Source organism: Elephas maximus, chromosome 13 (assembly GCF_024166365.1).
Source record: "Elephas maximus indicus isolate mEleMax1 chromosome 13, mEleMax1 primary haplotype, whole genome shotgun sequence".
Classification (NCBI taxonomy): domain Eukaryota; kingdom Metazoa; phylum Chordata; class Mammalia; order Proboscidea; family Elephantidae; genus Elephas; species Elephas maximus.
In genome coordinates this window covers 80,601,457-80,622,972 of record NC_064831.1, presented here as the reverse complement: position 1 = coordinate 80,622,972, position 21,516 = coordinate 80,601,457, and the positions used below count along the sequence as shown (strand labels likewise).

At 40.5% G+C, this 21,516-nt stretch overlaps 1 protein-coding gene across 10 annotated transcripts in view; it reads left to right on the top strand.

Moving 5' to 3' along the window:
• The window catches only part of AKAP13 (A-kinase anchoring protein 13), a 395,855-nt gene that overhangs the window by 266,868 nt on the left and 107,471 nt on the right, over positions 1 to 21,516 (top strand). The window contains exon 1 of one of the 10 annotated variants that reach the window (XM_049905680.1): positions 9,106 to 9,834. The exons of the other annotated variants lie outside the window; for them this stretch is intronic. Within the exon in view, the coding sequence (XP_049761637.1) occupies positions 9,754 to 9,834 (81 nt within the window). The 5' untranslated portion in view covers positions 9,106 to 9,753. Of the gene's footprint in view, positions 1 to 9,105; positions 9,835 to 21,516 lie in introns of those variants that run through there. 10 annotated transcript variants of the gene reach the window in all.

Genomic DNA, 21,516 nt, shown 5'->3' with positions numbered 1-21,516 from the left:
TAGGACAGAGTAGAACTGCCCCGTAGAGTTTCCAAGGAGCGCCTGGCTGATTTGAACTGTCGACCTTTTCGTTAGCAGCCGTAGCACTTAACCACCACCCCACCAGGGTTTGTATGTATATAAATGTATGTATAGCATGCTTTAAAATCAGAAAGTGTGAATCCTCCTGTTTTGTTCTTCTCTTTCAACATTGTTTAGCTACTTGGGGCCTCTTGTCATTCCATATAAAGTTGAGGGCTGGTTTTTTAATTTATTTAAAGAAGGCTGTTGGAGTTTTCTTCAGGATTGCCTTGAATCTATAGATCACTTTGGTTAGTATTGCAATTTTAACAATATTAAGTCTTCCAATCATGAGCATGGAACATCTTTCCATTTATTTAAGCCTTTTTTAATCTCTTTCATTAGTGTTTTATAGTTTGTTATATACGTCTTTAATGTCCCTGTTTAGATTTGTTCCTAGGTATTTTATTCTCTTACATGCTGTTGTAAATGGAATTGTTTCCCTAATTTCCCTTTCAGATTTCTCATTTCTGGCATATAGGAACCCAGCTGATTTTCAGTTTTTTGACCTTGTACCCTGCAAATTTCTAGACGTTTTCTTCTGGATTCTTCGGGATTTTCTATTTATGACATCATATCATCCACGAATAGAGATAATTTTACTTATTTTTTTCAAATCTGAATACGTTTTATTTCTTTTTCTTGTCATATTGCACTAGCTAGGACTCCAGATACAAAATTGAATAGAAGTGGTGAGAGCAGGTACCCTTGTTTGCAAATTCACGTAAAAATCTCTCAGCCGTTCTCCGTTAAGTATAATATTGGCTGTTGGCTTTTCATATATGCCCTGAATCATATAGAGGAATTTCCCTTCTATTCCAGTCTTCTTGAGGGTTTTCATCAAGAAAGGGTATTGGAAAATAAACATACAGAAAATCAGTTGGATTCTTCTATGCTTACAAAAAGAACATTGAAGAGAAAATCACCAAATCAATATCATTTACAGTAGCCCCCAAGAAGATAAAATACTTAGGAATAAGTCTTACAGAGATGTAAAAGGCCTATACAAAGAAAACTACAAGACGCTACTGCAAGAAACCAAAAGAGACCTACATAAGTGGAAGAACATACCTTGTTCATGCACAGGAAGACTTAACATTGTAAAAATGTCTGTTCTACAAAAGGGGATCTATAGATACAATGCAATTCTGATCCAAATTCCAATGACATTTTTTAATAAGATGGAGAAGCAAATCACCAACTTCATATGGAAGGGAAAGAGGCCCCAGATAAGTAAAGCATTACTGAAAAAAAATAACAAAGTGAGAGTCCTCACTCTACCTGATTTTAGAACCTATTATACCACCACAGTAGTCAAAACAGGCTGGGACTAGTACAACAACAGATATATAGACCAGTGGAACAGAATTGAGAATCCAGACATAAATCCATCCACATATGAGCAGCTGATATTTGACAAAGGTCCAAAGTCAGTTAAATGGGGAAGAGACAGTCTTTTTAACAAGTGGTACTGGCATAAGTGGATGTCCATCTGCAAAAAAATGAAGCAAGACCCATACCTCACACCATGCACAAAAAGTAACTCAAAATGGATCAAAGACCTAAATATAAAATCTAAAATGATAAAGATTTTATATTTAGGTCTTTGGAAGAAAAAATAGGGACAATGTTAGAAGCCCTAATAAATGGCAAACAGTATACAAAACATTACCAACAGTGCAGAAGAGAAACTAGATACCTGGGAGCTCCTAAAAATTATACACCTATGCTCATCCAAAGACTTTACCAAAAGAGTAAAAAGACTATCTACAGACTGGGAAAAAGTTTTTAGCTGTGACGTTTCCAGTCAGCACCTGATCTCTAAAATCTACATAATTCTGCTAAAACTCAACTACAAAAAGATGACCCAATTAAAAAATGGGTAAAGGATATGAACAGGCACTTCACTAAAGAAGACATTCAGGTAGCTAACAGATACATGAAGAAATGTTCACTGTCATTAGCCATTAGAGCAATGCAAATCAAAATTACAATGAGATTGCATCTCATTCCAACAAGGCTTGCATTGATCCAAAAATCACAAAATAATAAATGTTGGAGAGGATGTGGAGAGTCTGGAACACTTATACACTGCTGGTGGGAATGTCAAATGGTACAACCACTTTGGAAATTGATTTGGCACTTCCTTAAAAAGCTAGAACTAGAGCTGCCATCTAACCCAGCAATCCCACTCCTTGGAATATATCCTAGAGAAATAAGAGCCTTTACACAAACAGATATATGCACACCCATGTTCACTGAAGCACTGTTGACAATAGCAAAAAGAGGGAAGCAACCAAGGTGCCCATACAGATGAATGGATAAATAAATTATAGTATATTCACACAATGGAATACTACGCATTGATAGAGAACAATGATGAAACCGTGAATCATTCCATAACATGGAGGAACCTGGAAGGCATTATGCTGAGTAAAATGAGTCAGTTGCAAAAGAGAAATATTGTATAAGACCACTATTTTAAGAACTGGAGAAATAGTTTAAACAGAGAAGAATTTATCCTTTGATGGTTATGGGCGGGGGAGGGAGGGAGAGGGGTCCCCACTAATTAGAGAGTAGATAGGAACTATTTTCAGTGAAGGGAAAGACAACACACAATACAGGAGAGGTCATCACAACTGGACTAAACCAAATGCAAAGAAGTTTCCTGAATAAACTGAACAGTTCGAAGGCCAGCGTAGTAGGGGTGGGGGTCTGGGGACCATGGTTTCAGGGGACATCTAAGTCAGTTGGTGTAATAAAATCTATTAAGAAATCATTCTTCATCCCACTTTGGAGAGTGGCATCTGGGGTCGTAACGTTTGCAAGTGGCCATCTAAGATACATCAACTGGCCTCAACCCACCTGGACCAAAGGAGAATGAAGAACACCAAAGACACAAGGTAATTATGAGCCCAAGAGACAGAAAGGGCCACATAAACCAGAGACTACATCAGCCTGAGACAAGAAGAATTAGATGGTGCCCGGCTACAACCGATGACTGCCCTGACAGGGAACACAACAGAGAACCCCTGAGGGAGTAGGAGAGCAGTGGAATGCAGAACTTAAATTCTCATAAAGAGACCAGACTTAATGGCCTGACTGAGACTAGAAGGACCCCAGTGGTCATGGTCCCCAGACCTTCTCTTAGCCCAAGACAGGAACCATTCCCAAAGCCAACTCTCCAGACAGGGATTGGACTGAACAATGGGATAGAAAATGATGCTGGTGAAGAATGAGTTCCTTGGATCAAGTAAACACGTGAGACTATGTTGGCATCTCCTGTCTGGAGGGAGATGAGAGGGCAGAGGTGGGGTTAGAAGCTGGCCGAATGGATACGAAAAGAGAGAGTGGAAGGAAGGAGTATGCTGTCTCATTAGGGGGAGAGCAAGTAGGAGTATATAGCAAGATGTATATAAATTTTTGTATGAGAGACTGACCTGCTCTGTAAACTTGCACTTAAAGCCCAATAAAATTTTTTTTTTAAAAAAAAGGTGTTGGAATTTGTCACGTTTTTTCTGCGTCCGTAGAAATGATCATGTGGTTCCTTTGTTCTGTTGATGTGGTGTGTTAACGTTAATTACTTTTCTAATGTTGAGCCATCCCTGCGTTCCTGGAATAAATCCCACTTGGTCATGGTGTATGACTCTCTTAATATGCAGTTGAACTTTTTTTTTTAATGTACTTTAGATGAAGGTTTACAGAACAAATTATTTTCTCATCAAACGGTATACACATTGTTCTAAGCCATTGGTTAACAGTCCCGACAGTGTGTCAACACTCTCCCTTCTCAACCCTGGATTCTGTACCACCAGCTTTCCTGTTCCCTCCTGACTTCCAGTCCCTGCCCCAGGGCTGGTGCGCCCCTTTAGTCTTGTTTTATTCCATGGGCCTGTTCAGTCTTTGGCTGAAGGGTGACCTCAGGAGTGACCTCATTACTGAGCTGAAAGGGTGTCTGGGGGCTGTACTCTTGGGGTTTCTCCAGTCTCTGTCAGGCCAGCAATTCTGGTCTTTCTTTTTGAGTTAGAATTTTGTTCTACATTTTTCTCCAGCTCTGTCCAGGACCCCTGTATTGTGATCCCTGTCAGAGCAGCCCGTGGTGGTAGCCGGGCACCATGTCATTGTGCTGGGCTCAGTCTGGTGGAGGCCGTGGTAGATGTGGCTCATTAGTCCTTTGGAGTAATCTTTCCCTTGTACCTTTAGTTTTCTTAATTCCTCCTTGCTTCTTAAGGGGTGAGACCAGTGGAGTATCACAGATGGCCGCTCACAGGCTTTTAAGACCCCAGACGCTACTCATCAGAGTAGAATGAAGAACATACTCTTTATAAACTATGTTATGCCATTTGAGGTAGGTATTCCCTGAGATCATGGTCCCCGCATACGCCGTTGAATTCTGTTCGCTAGTATTTTGTTGAGGATTTTTGCATTTATATTCATAAGAGATATTGGCTTATAGTTTTCTTGTGGTGTCTTTAGTTTGGCTATCAGGGTTATGTTTGCTTTATAGAATGAACTTGGAAAAGTTTTAACAGTATTGGTATCAATTTTTCTCTAAATATTTGATAGAATTCCCAGTGAAGCCATCTGGTCCAGGAATTTTTTTGTTGTTGGAGGGTTTTTGATCATTGATTTGATCTGTTCACTTGTTATGGGTCTGTTGAGACTTTATTTCCTCTTGCATCAGCTTTGGTAGGTTGTGTGCTCCTAAGAACTTGTCCATTTCATCTAGGTTATCCAGTTTGTTGCCATACAGTTGTTCGTAATACTGTCATTCTCCTTATTTCTGTCAGTTCAGTTGTAATGCCCCCCCCCTTTCATTTTTTACTTGGTTATTTGCATCTTTTCTTTGTCAGTCTAGCTAAATTGATTTTTTTTTTCAAGCAACCAACTTCTGGTTTTATTGGTTCTACTCGATGGCAGCGGGTTTGGTTTTGGTTTGGTTATTGTTTTTCTGTTTTAACTTTGATTTGCTGAGAGATGTTTTTAAAGCTTTTTTTTTCTTACGTTTTTCCATTAATTTCTTTTTGTTGTTATTGTTGCTATTGTGTCTCCCCTTCCTCCTTTACTCTTTTTCCTTTCATGAAACCTCCAAATCTGTGTGTCAGTAAAATGCAAGGTGGGAACACCGTGCCTTCCTCTCCTAGGCCTGAAATCAAAACCAAACCCATTGCCATTGAATCCAACTGATAGTAACCCTATAGGACAAAGCAGAACTGCCCCATAGGGTTTCCATGGAGAAGCTGAGGGATTCAGACTGCTTACCTTTTGGTTAGCAGCCGAGCTTTTAACCACTGCACCACCAGGGCTCTTCTCCTAGACCAGGGAGGCTTAAATGCCTGATTTGAAATTAAAAAGGAAATCTTAGAAATACGGCCTTTGCAACCATTGCAAATAATTTCTTTCTTTCTTCTCTCAAATATATATATATCTTACTTGAAACCGCCTGTTCTAAGCAGACAGGAGCTGCTCAAGTGGAGACTAAATGTTTTATCTTTAGTCTAGTAAATTATGCCACCAAGAAATGTACAGCCCTGGATGACTCACTATTTTTAAGTTGATGAAATCACAGATAAATGAAAATTGCTAACGGTGGTAGACTTTTCCTTCTTTATCATTTCATTTGAAAATAAATGTAGAAAACAAAATTGTGCAAGAATATACTAGATATTTTCCACACAAAGTTTTGAGAGCATGTCTCAATTTTTCTTTCTCCTTTGAATCCACCAACATCCTATGAGCTATCAAGCAGATGATGATTTCTTAGACTCAAACTGATAATATATGGTATTTGAGCAGGAAGGAACTTAAGATATGATCTAGTGTCCAACCCCTTTATGTTCCAGTTCCGGAAACCTAGGTCCAGAGAATAACACTCATAATCCCAAGTTGCTCAATGATATTATATAGTGGCATGCCTAGGAATAGAAAGAACCCTTCATTTTCACCTTAATACCTTGTGTTGCCTGCAGAGCCCATGTTGATCCTTTGATGGGTCACATGCTGCTACATCTGTGTTCAGTTTGGGGTTTCAGGAAAAATATTTAGTAGCAGTGAACTTTTAACATTTTTTTTCCTACATACTTTATGGCCATTGGATTTCTGTTTGGGTCTTCATCTTATTTATGAAGTGGTGCCCTAATTCAGAAACTTTGCTGTCGGACTTCAGAAAGGGTTCTTGCCCATCTGGAATTAAAGGAGCCAAAAAGAGTTGACCCATAAGAATGGTTAAACAATTTGTATAAGGTATTAGATCTTGCAGTTAAATACATCAAGAGAAAATTTAATTCATGAACAGAATGCCATGGTTAAGCTGAAATGCATAAAGTATTTTTATATTTCATTTTCCATAATCTTTAAGTATGTACATTGGGCTTCTGGTGTGAGGCAGATAAAAAGCAGTGGCTGCTTCTGTTGTGGAATTTGGGACTCCTTCTTGGGGATAGGAAGCCATGGTGGCTCAGTTGTTAAGAGTTAAGGCTGCTAACCAAAAGGTCGGCAGTTCAAATTCACCAGCCGCTCCTTGGAAACCCTATGGGGCAGTTGTACTCTGTCCTGTAGGGTCAATATGAGTCAGAGCAGAGTCGATGCCAGTGGGTTTGGTTGTTTTGCTCTGGTGGTGGTGGTGGTGGTGGAGGAGGAGGATAGGGGGTGGGATAGAGCACACAGAGAGGGGAGATATAACTAATATTGCAGATAACTGCTGTTGTAAGTTGTTGTAGATAAAGGAAAGGGGGGATATACTCAAACCTCCTTTAAATTTGCAACTTTCAGCTCTGATTTGGATATAAAATGATTGGTTGCTGTGTTTCAAAATCCTAACAGAATAATTGTTCAGTGGTTCCAGATGTTTTCGATAAAAACTTGGAATTGTAACATCAGCAAAAGCACAGGACTACAAATTCTGTCTGCTGTTGGGGGAGTACTGGATAGGTCCAGAGGGGAAAGCAAAACAGACTGTCTTTTTCCCCACCCAGAACATTTTCCCCACCCAGAACATTTGTTCTCTGAAAAGGAATAGAGTCCGTCTGGGCACTTCCAGATCCTCCTCTTCATGTGTTTACGTGTGCAAAAGGAGTGAGAAGTCTGGATTTCCAGCCTGTGGTGCGAAATAAGAAGATAATCTGTACGTCTCAAACAGTAACCTGGGCTATTTCAGAAAATTACATTATATCGAAATGGATTTCTCTGTGATTTTACAAACTTTTTGAGGACAGAGTCCTTATTTTTATCTTTCGTTCGCCTCCACTGCAAGGCACATAAATAGATATAGATTATCTACATTTAATAGCTTGATGGGGTTGGGAGTAGAAAGGCTCTATGGTGATTACGGCATCTCTGGTCCCTTGAGAGATGCCTGGGAACCTAGGAAGCAGGAAACATTTGATTCTAATTAAAACAGAAAGGAGCGGCAGTGAGGAATAAACCATACTGAGGACAGAGGGGAGGCAGCTTTGTGTTCATATGGGAAGAAGGGTGAGTTTAAATTATAGCTTGGTGAAAGTTGATACAGAAAAGATAATAAACTATCATTTTTTTCTGTACGCGAAAGCCTAAGGGATCTTTCAATCTGTGCCGGGAACCACATAGTTTCAAAGTATTTGTAAATCCCTGGCCAGGTTCCCACGCTTTTGGTAAGCCTGAGCAAGAATTTTATTTACAATTTTTTAATCTCTCTCTGATCATTTTGTTTCTACTGTTTTCTATCGTCATCGCTAATGAAAAGCAGCATCTGTGTAGCTGTGTGTATTATTGCAGACATTACAGGGCTCACTGTTGGGTATGTGGGAATGGAACGGGGTGTCCACCGTCATGCCTGGGGTGAAACAGTGAGGAGTGAGGGAAATAAAAGGCTGCCTCGATTATAGCTGTAGCTGTGGTGTATTAACAGATAAGTGGGGGAAATGCTTGCATTCTTAGCAAGAGTTTGTTGTATTCCTCGGCTAAGCTCCTTAGCAACTCGAATGTCTGGCCTGAGGAAATGATGATTCATCAGACCTTCTATACCCCTTTTATAACTTCTGAAAAGCTTTATTTAAATCTCTTCTTTTTTATTGTGATTTGAACTTCATTTACATTCTCCAGGTAGAGTGAAGTCTCCTCTGGCTGCTTGAAAATGTTAGCAGCTGAATGCTTCTGGAAGGAGAAAAACCTTTTTTTTCTCCCCTCTCCTTTTTTGCTTCCCTCAGTTCCTTCTCCCTCCCAAATCATTTAAGACCCAAGTGAGAGAATGAATTCTGGAATAGATCTGCCCCTAAGAATGTTAGATAGGGAGGGTAGGGGCTAGAGGAGTCTAGAATAGTAAGAAAACAGGCAGGTGAAGTAACAGAGCACATGCAGGGCCCCATTAATGAGAATGAACTTGTTGAATGGGGCAGAAGCCCCAGCCAGGTGACCATTAGTCACTAAAAAGCATTAAGACACATTACCCACTCGTTTTTGATTTTCTTTAAAGCCCCTTTACTCCTCCCCTGGAGGGGGAGGGGAAGCCTTGCTATTGATGATTTTTAAACCTTGTCAGACACTGTTGTAGCCACTTCTGGATCCTTGAGCCATAGCCCTGAAATATTTGGCTAACATTTTTCTCATATTAAATCATTGGTTTGCATTGGCTGGGCGATGCTGTGTACGCATTGGTAGTTTCGATTTTCTGTACTTCGTGGAATAGAAAGGTCGGTTGTACTCGTTTGTGGTGTTTAGGATGACATCCCCCTTCCTTTATTACTACCCTGACATCAAAGCACTGAAGTTGCATCTTGCACTCTCTGACAGAGCCTTGTTCACAGGGGACAGTGTGAGGAGGAGGAGGAGGAGAAGGAAGCGGGTTGGAAAAGGAAGCCTTGTTGTTCTCTTCGTCTGCAGATGAATCATGTTCCCACCACTGCAATTAGGTTTTCAAACCTCCAAGGCTGCTGGTGCAGAGCTGAAAGGGCAAGTAGTGACGTTCTCTAGAGAGAGAGAAGAAAGGGGAAAGAGGGATGGGGTGGGGAAGGGCGCGCACGGGCAGGAAGAAGGGAGGGAGGGGATAGGGCAGGAGGAGCAGTCTTTTTTTTTCCCTCCGACTCTGCTCTCATTAGATATTTTCAACTTAAATCAAAACCAAGCTCTCCTGCCTGATGAGCAAGAGACAGACTCTAAAAACCATTACTTTGTAAAGAATCTGCCGCCGCCTTTTTTTTTTTTTAACGCCTGTGAAGGAAAAATTGGTTTTCCTTATCTTCATTTTTTTTTTTTCCCCTTCTCTCTCTCTTCCTGGCGAAGTGCATATTGGATTTGTATTGCCTGCTTCGGGTTTTTCCCTACCTGTGTCAGCCGTTATGCTTAGCCAGTTAATTTTTAATTTTTCCATTGGAGTTATTGCCAGCGATGGAAACGGTGTGCTTTTCTTTCGGTCAAGATTTGCGCAGAGTATAGCATCAAGAGGCATTTATTGTTTATACTGTGAATTGTAAATTCATCATCCCAGTGCTTTGAAGTTGCCAGAAAGTTCTCAATTCAAGGAATTGGATTCAGCTTGGTTTCTTTTTAATTCATATTTGACCCTTTGAGGATACTGTATAGAGGAGCCTGGAAGACAGATCTCATCCAGCTCATTTGGAAATTTGGAACTCTGGACTTGCGTGGAGCACACTGGTCCCCCAAGTTAACAGTGGGTATACCTCCTATATTTTATCTCCTCTTCTGCATTTGGACAAAATGTATGAACGGCACAAGAGGCGCTACAGCCTGTGTGACATTTCCAAGGTGGACAGGACTGTGGATGTGGTGTTGCTAAAGGTAAGGGGACCACACCTCATAAATCCTAAAGGTCTCCAGGTTTTTGCTCCTTGAATCCAGTTGCTGTGTCCTTGGGCGTGTCCTGCTGGGACAAAGACTGAGAAACCTGCGTAAATAATGTCTGTGTTGGGGGATGATTTTAAGACTCTTTTAAAGGTGGGGCGCCTGAACAGAAACAACGGGTGTTTGGGAGTCTGCATTAAACCACTTACTGTTTAAGTGTGATTTTCATCCTTGCTTTAAGATGGATTGTTATGATCAGGAAAATCTCAGGCTGTAGAAATCACTGAGGGAGAAATCTACCTTCACGGTTGCTCTTTCCTAGTGTATCTCTGTCCCTATGTCTGTCAGTCCCTCCCTTTATGTTTTCGTCTCTCAGTCTGTCTTTTGTCTGAGTTTTTTCTATCTGTTGTTCTGCTGCTGTCTCTCACTCAGTTCTCTAGGGGAAAGAAAGATAGACAACAGTTATTTCTTTTGGAAGGGTCTCTAATCAACCTGTTTATCATCGGCTTGACTTGACCATGTTTTCAGGTCTAGCTTCTGACTCTGTTGATGGCTGTAGTTGTTTGTTTGGTTGGGTGTCTAAGCAGGATGGGGGCGGAGACTCTGAATATCTATCTAATGGCCCAGGGAAGTCACACTTGAATCTAAAATTAGTAAGGACTCCTCCAAGGGGTAAAAGGGAGTCTGGGAATGCCAGGCAACTCAAGGAGCACTTTTTGGAAGTTTAGCAATTTTCTAACAAATACAAGGGAAACTGGAAACCAGCTAAGTGTTTCACAGAGGCCCAAAAGAACCTCAGAACTTCAACTTGTGAAAAGAATACGGAGCCAGGGGTGGGGTGGGGGGAGATCTAGGCAAAGTGGCAATGTATTGCTTTGGCCAAAGAAATACTGAGACTATTAATTTGTCTATTCAGTTTATTACTTGAGAGTCCCTGATTTTTTTTATTGGTCGAATGAGGCTCAGAAGGTTAGTGAAATACCAAGGCGGATGAGGGGGCTAGGTAGAGGAGTTGTAATTTCTGGTTCACTGTTATCTTTTTCCTCCATAACCTCTATCAGGTGGTAGTTTGACTTACCAGGAGAAGGCTGAGAGCAGCGGATAACTTGGCATTTTGAACTCGTTGTAAGATATTATTAATTTTCGTTTTTCTGCAATATGATTTCCTCTATGAAAACAGTGATTTTTTTAAAATGTTGTCCATATGTATTTAGGAGGGCCATAAAAATATATATATATATTTAGTTTTTAGGACATTTATTTGCTGTGCAAGGGTGACAAAATCGTGAAGCTTTCCATGCTATTTAGGAGCCCTGGTGGTACAGTGGTTAAATGCTTGACTGCTAACCGAAAGGTCAGCGGTTTGAATCCACCAGCCACCTTACCAGCGAAAGATGTGGCAGTCTGCTTCCTTAAAGACTACAGCCTTGGAAACCCTGTGGGGCAGTTCTACTCTGCCCTGTAGGGTCACTATCAATTGGATTGGACTCAACAGGAGCTGGTTTATTTGCTTGACTCTTTACAGTTTTACCTGTTTGGGAAAAAAAAATTTTTTTTTTAAATAGAAAATCTCAGTCTAGGTATCACTTGATACCTAAGAATCTTATACATTGAAATTAATACAGAAATGTATCGTACTATAAACTCCAGCTGTCCATGAAAACCTTTAAAAGTAGAGCTGAATCATCTCAGCCCTATTGGCCTCATAGATGCTATTTTATAGTTTTAACAAAGCACTTCTACATGCATCGTTCCATGAGGTTTACCTTGTCAGGTACTGATTGTTTTCTCTCCTTTTCATTTGAAGAATTTAAGAGTTCTCTTGAGCCATGGTGAGGAGTGTGAAGAACTTGAGGGGCGAAGATGTGTTTCTTCACAAGGCCATAGCTCATAAAGAACATACTTAGTTTTTGAAATGAACTTATGTTTGTATCCTTTGATTTGTGCTATACTGCCTGCTATAAAATAAAAGATTTTCGGGAACGAAAACTTCACTTCTCAGAAAATAGTCGTTTACTATAAATAAATAAACACTAAGAGTCTTGAAAAATCCTTATTTCCAGTCTGAAATGAGATGGGGACATTTGGCATTAATTTGTTTTGGAGATGCAGAGTGAGACAGCATCATTGAGAGCTATGCATTTAAAATTAAAAAAAAAAAAACAAAAAACTGAATACGTATTTGATGCCAGGCATGTTGCTATGTCCAGCCTTTATCTTCATGTTGCTTACAGACAGACAGTAAACAGAGAAAAAGTAAGTACAAATTGTTACAAGTGATTTGACGTAAATAAACAGGGTACCATAAGGGAATAATGGGAGGACCTGTTTAGATAGGGTTGTTAGGGAAGTTCTTTGTCAGATGCTGACATTTAAAAAGCTAATCTCCTAAGGATGAAAACACATGAGCTATACCAAAGGAAGGTGTTCTAGAAAGAATGAGCAGCAAATTCAGAGACCCTGAGGTAGGAAAGAGCTGACAGGGCTGTTGGTCGTGACTGGAGCGTAGTGAGCAGGTGACAGTGTGAGAAGAGAGCTGGAGATAGAGGTGGGACTAGAAAAACAAGGCCCTCACAGCCATGGTGAGGAGTTTGATTTGTTTGGATGTATGACTTTTCGGTTTATGCGTTTAAAAGATCATTCTTGCGGCTCGGAAATCAGTTAGGCTGACATTATAGTCGTCCAAGCATGCTAAATGGTTTTGTGGTCTGAAGCAGGAAGAAGTAGAAGGATATGAGACACAGGCATTTAATTTTTATATTCCTAGTACTTACCTCATTGTATATATGGAAAAACAGACTCGGATATTTAGTAATGTTCCCAAAGTCTCACAGCTCATAAGTTATAGATAGTAGGGTACAACCCCAGGTCTGACTGTTTTGAAAGTTCAGTTCATGTTTTTTTCTTGCTCTCCTAGGCCTCTTCTTTGAGTTAACCAGTTGCTTTTATTACCTGAATGTGTATATCTGCATTTAGTGATGTATACATATGTATTTTTTTCCATCATAGACTCTTCATGTTGGAAGAAATCTTAGAAGTTATCTTTTTTTTTTCAATATGGTGGTGAGTTTGTTGTTTTGTAATGAAAACCGTTTGTTTTATTTACATTGAAAGTTTACACAGCAAATTAGGTTTCCATTTATAATTTCTGTATAATTTGTTCAGTGACTTTGGTTACATTTTTCACAGTGTGTCAGATTTCTCATTATTTCTGTTCTGGTTGTTCTGTTTCCAGTAATCTAGCTTCCCTGCCCTCTTGCCTTCTCATCTTTTGTTGTTGTTACTAGGTGCCCTCGAGTCGATTCTGACTCATAGTGACCCCATGTACAACAGAACAAAACACTACCCTGGTCTTGCGCAATCCTCACAGTCATTGCTAAGTTTGAGCCTGTTGTTGTAGCCACTGTGTCAGTCCATCTCATCAAAGTCTTCCTCTTCACTGACCCTCTCCTTTACCAAGCATGATGTCCTTCTCCAGGGACAGGTCCCTTCTGATGACATGTCCAAAGTATGTAAGACAAAGTCTTGCCATCCTTCGCAGGAGCATTCTGGCTGTACTGCTTCCAAGACAGATGTGTTCATTCTTCTGGCAGTCTATGGTATATTCAGTATTCTTCGCCAACACCATAATTCAAAGGCATCAATTCTTCTTCAGTCTTCCTTATTCATTGTCCAGCTTTCATATGCATGTGAGGCAATTGAAAATACCATGGCTTGGGTCAGGTGCACCTCATCTTTGCTTCTGAATAAATGTTGATTGTTTGGTCTCATATGGATGATTTTGTAAAGGAGTACAGTATTTATAGATAATATTGTTTATTTTATGATCCAGGCTTTTATTTAACTAAAAGATGACCTCATGAAGTAGTTTTGGTTCCAGGTTTAAAGAGTATCTCAGGACTATAGTCTCAGAGACTCTTCCAGGCTCAACCAGTCCAGTAAGTCTGGACTCTAAGAATTTGAGTTCTGTTCCACATTTTGCTCCCATGCTATCAAGATCCATCTATTGTGTTTGTGATCTGAATAGTCGGTAGTGGTTGCTGGGCACCATCTAGTTCTTCTGGTCTCAGGATAGATGAGGTCATGGTTCCTGTAGACTATTAATCTTGTGGACTAGTTTCTTTGAGTCTTTGGTCCTTCTTTCTCCTTCACTCCGAATGCGTAGAGACAATAGTTAGATAGGCACTTGCAAGCTTTTAAGACCTGAGACACTACTACTCTCCAAGCTAGAATGTAGAACATAAACTTTACGTACTGTATTATGCCAGTTGACTGAATTGTTCCCCGAGACTATGGTCCTGAGCCTTCGGACCCCATAAACCAATCCCGAGAGGTGTTTGGTTAAGTCTACGAAGTACCCATGTTTGTGCCCCATGTGCTTTATTGAAAATCCTGGTCAGCAGTTTGAATCCACCAGGCACTCCTTGAAAGCCCTACGGGGTAGTTCTCTGTCCTATAGGGTCAACTATGTGTCGGAATTGACTTGACAGCACAGGGTTTTGTTTTATGTGTTTTATTGTGTGTATGAGCATATATGGATGTATACACTTGCATATATATATGCCCACATGTATACACATATATACATACCTATACATTTGTATGCATATATACATACACATGTAGCCACACTCCCTATTTTTTAGCTGTTGTTGCACAGTTGTATATGTCGTAGCATTTACCTAAAACGTCCTTTTTTTCTCACGTTTCTTAGTGACATCATTTATCTTGGTCAAGCTGTGCATACTTCACCCACATTTGGTGTTATATTTCCCATCACCAGAAATTACGAGTGTCTACTATCTAGAGAGTAACCCCCACCCCCACCCCCAACAGCTATCCCTGGTAACCACCAGTGATCATTGGTTTCAGTGTGCCTATTTTTGTCTTTTTTATAATAGTGAGATTATACAGTATTTGTCCTTTTGTAATTGACTTATTTCACTCAGCATAGGGTCCTCCAGATTCATCCACATTGTATTTTGAGAACTCATCATTATTCGCTCTGGCTGCATGGTATTCCATTGCATGTATGTACCGTATTTTGTTTATCCTTTCATCTGTTGGCAGGGACATAGGTTGTTTCCATCTTTTTGCTGTTGTGAATAGTGCTGCAGTGAGCATGGGCGTGCATGTGTTAGAAGTTATCTTGATCACTGCTTTCCCAGTGCAGGAATTCTCCCTAGAACACTTTGGACAGGTGCATGATCTCATATAAATTCATTTTGTCACAAAATTTTTAGCAGATTTTCCCACAATTTTTTGGTTCTATCCCCCCCACACCTTTTTTTTTTTAAATCAATTCAGTAGTGTTCTCCAGTTTTTTTCCACAAAATCTTCTTCCATTTTGCAGTTCAGTGTCTTTTACCAGTATTTTTAAAAAACAGTTATATCAGGGGCATGTGCCATCTCAGTTCTCAAGTAATGATGTACATGGTCTCACTTCACTTTTTACCTGTGGAAATTTGATTTTTTATACTAATTTTCATCTGTTCACAAATGTATCTAAATACTTAGAACAGTGTAATTCGTATTAGGTGCTCAGTAAGTATTTGTTGATTGAATGAATGAATGTTTCAAGATTTGTAAGTATGGATTCATAAGCATCATGTTATATAAATTGTGTTTAATATACTGAGAAGTTTAGTATAAGAACACAAAGGAAATACGGGACTAATCACAAAATTTAGATTGTGAGCCTGTCATTTTGATATTCCATATACACAACTCTAGCCCCTGCATTGACATCCTAATAATTTACTGTAGATTAGCTTCAGAATTCTCATCCTTTGTTATGGACCCATACTTTCTTTGGCTTATTCTGCATTCTGATCTGCTCCCTTTGTAGGTTCTTTACGGTCAGTTTTATGGTCCTTAGTCTCTTAAAATTCACCTAAGGCTACAAACAGCTGTCATCATCCTCAGGTCGGCTCTTTGCTTCCCATCGTTGACACCAACACCCCTCAAATCTCATTTCCTTTCAGAGACTTTTTCTAACTAGTTAGACATAAGTTGACAGTATTTCTTGGTCACCTACCCCAGTACACGCATGCACACCCCTCTTCCTCTGTACATGACATTCCCTTTGTTACCCTCTCCTGATGTGTACATGGCTCCTAGCTATTATGATAAATGGCAACTATGACTCATATACTAAAAATGGAATATGAGAGCATTTTAATTGTTGGCAGGGGCCTCTGATACCAACATGCCCTTTTTTCTCAGCATTCTTCAAAGAGTTAGCATTGACCTCACAAGCTGGTGACTTATCAGCACTTTCACTTAACTTGGTTCAGTCAATAGCCAAACTTTGGCTTGTGATGAGGAGTCCCGAGACCACTCATAATGCCAGAGGACAGCAAGCGTCAGAAACTTACTGCAAAACTAGCATACCAAAAGGGAAGAGGTAGTCACAATTTCAGATTAACTGCAGATTTAAACTGATTTTATGTAGCTCGGGGGCCATTTCTGTTTTACTAATTTAATAACTTTGGATACCTGGGAAAATATTGTCTACTAATAGTATCATAAAAAAAAAATAGTATCATACTTCTTCATATTATTGATGATCATTTTGTAGCTAGTAATTCAGAACATTAGCTGAATGGCTAAAAGGTTTGAAACAGTATTTTGTGTACATGAATGAAGATATTTACAGAGGTGCACACCTCCTATGGGGCAGTTCTACTCTGTCCTGTAGGGTCGCTATGGGTCGGAATCGACTCGACGGCAGTGGATGAGTACACCCTCCCTACCCAATCCTTGATGTCCAGGCAGGCCACATTCCCTCATTAGCCGAAGCTCAGAAGGAGTAGTTGTCTCTAACTCTAGTGTCATTTTCCAGAGAAATACCTGTCCTTTGAAAGTTTGCTTGCTCTAAGAGATATCCACGTTGCAGCACATGAAAGATGTAAGGATTGACAGCAGCCACACGTGTCTGCTCATCTGCAACCTGATTCTCTGACTCAAATGTTGGCTGCCATCTCCGGATGGTGGGTTTTTGCTTCCTTTTGTTCAGCCTTGTAAGTCTAGCTGGATCTCCTGAGACAGTTGCAGAGGAAGTAAATATGAGCAATGACTGGGAAAGTTGGGCGTAACCATGAGCTTTATTATTAGGATGTTCAGATATAAACAGCACCAGAAATACTGCCAGAAACAAAAGACAGTTCTCTCCCCACTGAAAAATATGTGCAGGTCTATTTTCAGACTGATAGGAACACATCACAGTGTGGGTAAGGTTTAGGTAATAACAACGAGCCCCCAGACTTCATGGCAGGAATATAAAGGTACCTGGATTGGTCTGCAATGTCTTCCGAAGTAACTTTCGTTATTTCATATTCCATATGCACTATAACTCACCAGTACTTCGGATGTTGAATATTGGTGATGTCCATGATGTGGTTGTCATGGAGATACTATGGACAGAGGAAAACCAATGACTGAGTTTGTTTTTTAACTAAAGGGTCGTAAATGTGATCAGAGCCAGAAAGTGTGTTTTGGTAACTTACCTTCCAAAAGATGTAGACATTTAATGGCAAATTCTGTTTTCCTCATTTCAAACTACTTGCTAAAAAAAAAAAAATTCTGAATCATCTTGAACTATTCCCTCTCATACCCATCCAGTCAGTCATTAATCCTGTATTTTGCTAATAGCTCAGAGATTTTATATGGACAAAAATCTGAATAGAAGGACTCATAATTATCATCTTTATTTTTCTGTTCAGACTCAGATTATTAGCAGTGTCAGTACTGGTGTCTCGTCCTATTCCATCTCCTAATTCTGTTCACAGTCCAAATCGTTTGCCAAGCCTGGCCTCAGAGCTGAAGAAGTGTTGATAGTACAAAAAACCAGCTTATCATCTGTCAGTGTAAAAACCTCAGTCTTAGAGATTACATTTTGGGGAGGAGACTAATATGAGAACAAGCATTTCTGTAACTGAAAATGTCTGATAACTTCAGATTTCCTACAGTATAGATCGCAGATGTATTACCATGCCTGTGCTCGGGACTCGGCATTGTATCTGGCCAGTAGGAATCGCTCTGGAAATGTTTCAGGTGGAGCCACATAGTGTGGCTTTCAGTGGCCTTAATTGTGTGAGACTAGGGCAAATTTATTTACCACATCAATGATTCTGAAATAGGGCAGAAGGAGGGAGAGGTGTTTTGTCATCCAAGAGATATAAGTATCTCTGAAGCAGTTTACTTATACCAGGCACAATATTCTTCACACATGAATATGATATGCTTGGTATTGCTGTCCCTGTATACAGGATGTGGCTGAAAATGATGATGCAGGCTTTGACATTCTTCCCGCACTCAGCGCATGTGGAGTTTGTCCTCTGGTTGATGGCATTGACCGTGATTGGTAGCATCCGGCCCAGATCACCAGCTCTGCCTCTGGCTATGTGGGCTGCCGGACTACTTTTCTCTAAACAAGCTTGCATATCTCTGACTGCTGCACACTCATTTTTGTGCCATTTATGTTGTAAGAGCCAGCAAATACGAGCTTTCCTTTTATACTAGATCTCTGATTTGTCCCTTCTCCTGAATGCCGAAGGACCTCTCCCCAGTCCAGGTGGACGTACCTCTAAACTAGACCAGTGGAGGCTCTATCTAACTGGTCTTCGTGTCCTGAGTGCCCTGTGCTTCCTTCCTCTCCCCATCCCATTTTATCTACATACTTCTAGAATTCTTTTCCTAGCATAAAACTGCCCATTTCACTCCCTTGATTATATTATTAGGGGCGCCCACACTTTCTAGAGATGAAAGCCTGGATTCACTGTAGACATAGCACCCATGATTCTTCATTCCTCAGTTTATGCTTCTAGGCACCACTCGGCTTTATGTGTACCTGAAATCCCTCTCAGAGGTCTCTAATCTGGGTTATAAGAATATGTTCCAGAGCCACTGAGTGTGACACACACGTACCTGTTTCTGGTGAGGGTTCGTAGTTTTCGAAGGAGTCTAAAGGCTATGCCTGGCGGCATAGTGGTTAAGAGCTAGGCTGCTAACCAAAGGTTGACAGTTTGAATCCACCAGGCGTTCCTTAGAAACCCCATGGGGCAGTTCTACTCTGTCCTTTAGGGTCTCTGTGACTCAAAATTGACTTGACAGCAATGGGTTTGTGGGGTTTTTTTTGTGTGTGTAAAGGCTGTGAACTCCATCTCTGGAGCTTTGTAACTGCTTTGCTCATACTTTTTTTTCACATGGCTGAAATTCCCTGTCTTACCATCTGTCTTGGTCATATAGTGCACAAGTGGATGGCTTTAGCAAAGAAATTTATTCTCTCACAGTCTAATAGGGTACAAGTCCGAACTCAGGGTGTCAGCTCTAGGGGAAGGCTTTCCCTCTGTGTCAGCTATGGAGGAAGGTCCTTCTCATGAATCTTCCCCTGGACTAGGGGCTTCTCCCCACAGGAACCCCAGGTCCAAAGGACAGGCTCTACTCTTGATGCTGCTTTCTTGGTGATATGAGGTCCCCAACTCTCTGCTTACTTCCCTTTCCTTTTATCTCTTATGAGATAAAAGGTGGTGCAGGCCACACCCCAGGGAAACTCCCTTTACATTGGATTAGGGGTGTGACCTGAGCAAGAGTGATACTATTATATAATTCTCTTTAACCACAGGCAGAGATTATGATTTATAACACATAGGAAAATCAGGAAACGGAGGACAGCCACACATGGCCTAACCAAGTAGACACGTATTTTGGGGGGATACAATTCAGTCCATTACACCATCTCTATCCCTGGAGCCATACTGCCCCTTTTAAGGCCTACCTCATATACTACCACTTCTGTTAAACTTTTCCCAAGTTCCTGAACCAGAAGTTAGCTTTTTTACCCTAGGGCCTTCCTTACCTCTTTTGTGGGTCTTAGTTATTTGTATGCCCTTTTTTTTTTTTCCACAAACAAATCAGTGGTCCCAATCTATGGGCCACAGTTTGTGGAGTTACTTCGTTGGATCTGATAATCTGTAGATTCATATCATTATATATACATCTGTGATCCTGGGATGTGGAGGCAAATGTGTAACGCATGATATTTTAGTTAAAAAGGATTTCTCATGCTTTTAAACTGTGGGACCTACTGTACAGACTGTGATCAGGGTCATGTCTTATTCACCTTACTATTTAATGCTGCACCATAACACTGTTGATTGCCTGAAGGGGGCCCTCCATAAACGATGATGAGGAAGCCTTGATACCTGAAATCTTACTATTTTTGAATATAGGTTTTACTTTCAGATATTTGTAAATGAAGTCTAATTCAGAAGAGGGAACTGACTGAAACTGTGCATCATCACCCGGTTTGCTTAAGTTTCTTAGTGTGCACTTGGAGGAAGTGGGCCTTTTCAGCATATTGTTAATTAACTCTTGATGACTGAAAACACCAAACCCGTTGCCATAGAGTCATTTCTGACTCAAAGTGACCCTGTAGAACGGAGGAGACCTGCCCCACAGGGTTTTGTAAGCTGTAATCTTTAGGGAAGCAAAGAGCCGCATTTTTCTCCCGTGGAGCCGCTGGTGGATTTGAACTGCCGCCTGCCTGTAAGTGAGCAGTCAGGCGCTTAACAGCTACCCCACTAAAAAAAAAAAAATAGGACTCCTTAAAAACACAGGCACCTAGAAATAGACAAAGCTAAAAACAAACAAACAAAAAAAAAAAACTTTTTTTCAATTGTGGCATTTTGATGTTCAAAACATTGGTACCCAGAGGTCCATATTTTAGTTAAGCTTCATATTGATATTTTATTTTCTAAATATTTGTATAAATTAAACAATGACTCTTTCAAAAAAATCTTCTCCAGAGATGTTACATGCACTTTGCAAGATTGTTCAATTTACTATTAATATTAACAATTGTTTTAAACAATTATTGTTGGATTCTGAAACAAAGAAGGTAAAGAACCAGAAGAGACACTGGTAGGGTGGGGAAAGACTGGACTGGAAGCCAGGGAACCTGGATCCTCTGTTTTATTTTGTTTTCTGTTTTGTTTGTTTTCAGTTGCTGTCTAGTCACTTCCGACTCGTGGCAGCCTCGTGTATGTCAGAGCAGAACTGTGTCCCACAGGGTTTTCAGTGGCTGATTTTGCAAAAGTAGATCACCAGGCCTTTCTTTTGAGATGCTCTGGGTGGGTTTGACCTCCGTGCTTTTGGTTAGCAGCTGAATGTGATAACGTTTAACCACCCAGGGGACTGTGGTCCTATGTGCCTAAATAGTGTATTACGTTTCACGAGTGACTTCATTTGGTCTCAGTTCTTGATGGATCTCCTAGTAAAGGGAGGCAAAGCGATGGCCCTAAACGCTCTTCCAAATTTGATTTTTTGGTAAATTTACTGAAGACAGTGCATTCAGAATTTATTCAGTGAGCACTTACTGTAAACCAGGCATTTACTACTCACCAGAGACCCATGGAATAAAAGATGTGATTCTGTTCTTGAGAAGCTTGCAGTCTCTCAAGCAGATAAAGCTATCAGTGCAATATAGTAGTTCACACACAAAGGTTGTTGTTCTGTGCCGTCAAGTCCGTTCCGACTCGTAGGGACCCTACAGGGCAGATTAGAACCACCACATAGGGCTCCCAAGGAGCGGCGGGTAGGTTCAAACTGCCAGCCTTTTGATTAGCAGCCTGAGCTCTTAACCACTTCGCCACCAGGGCTCCACACACAAAGATACTC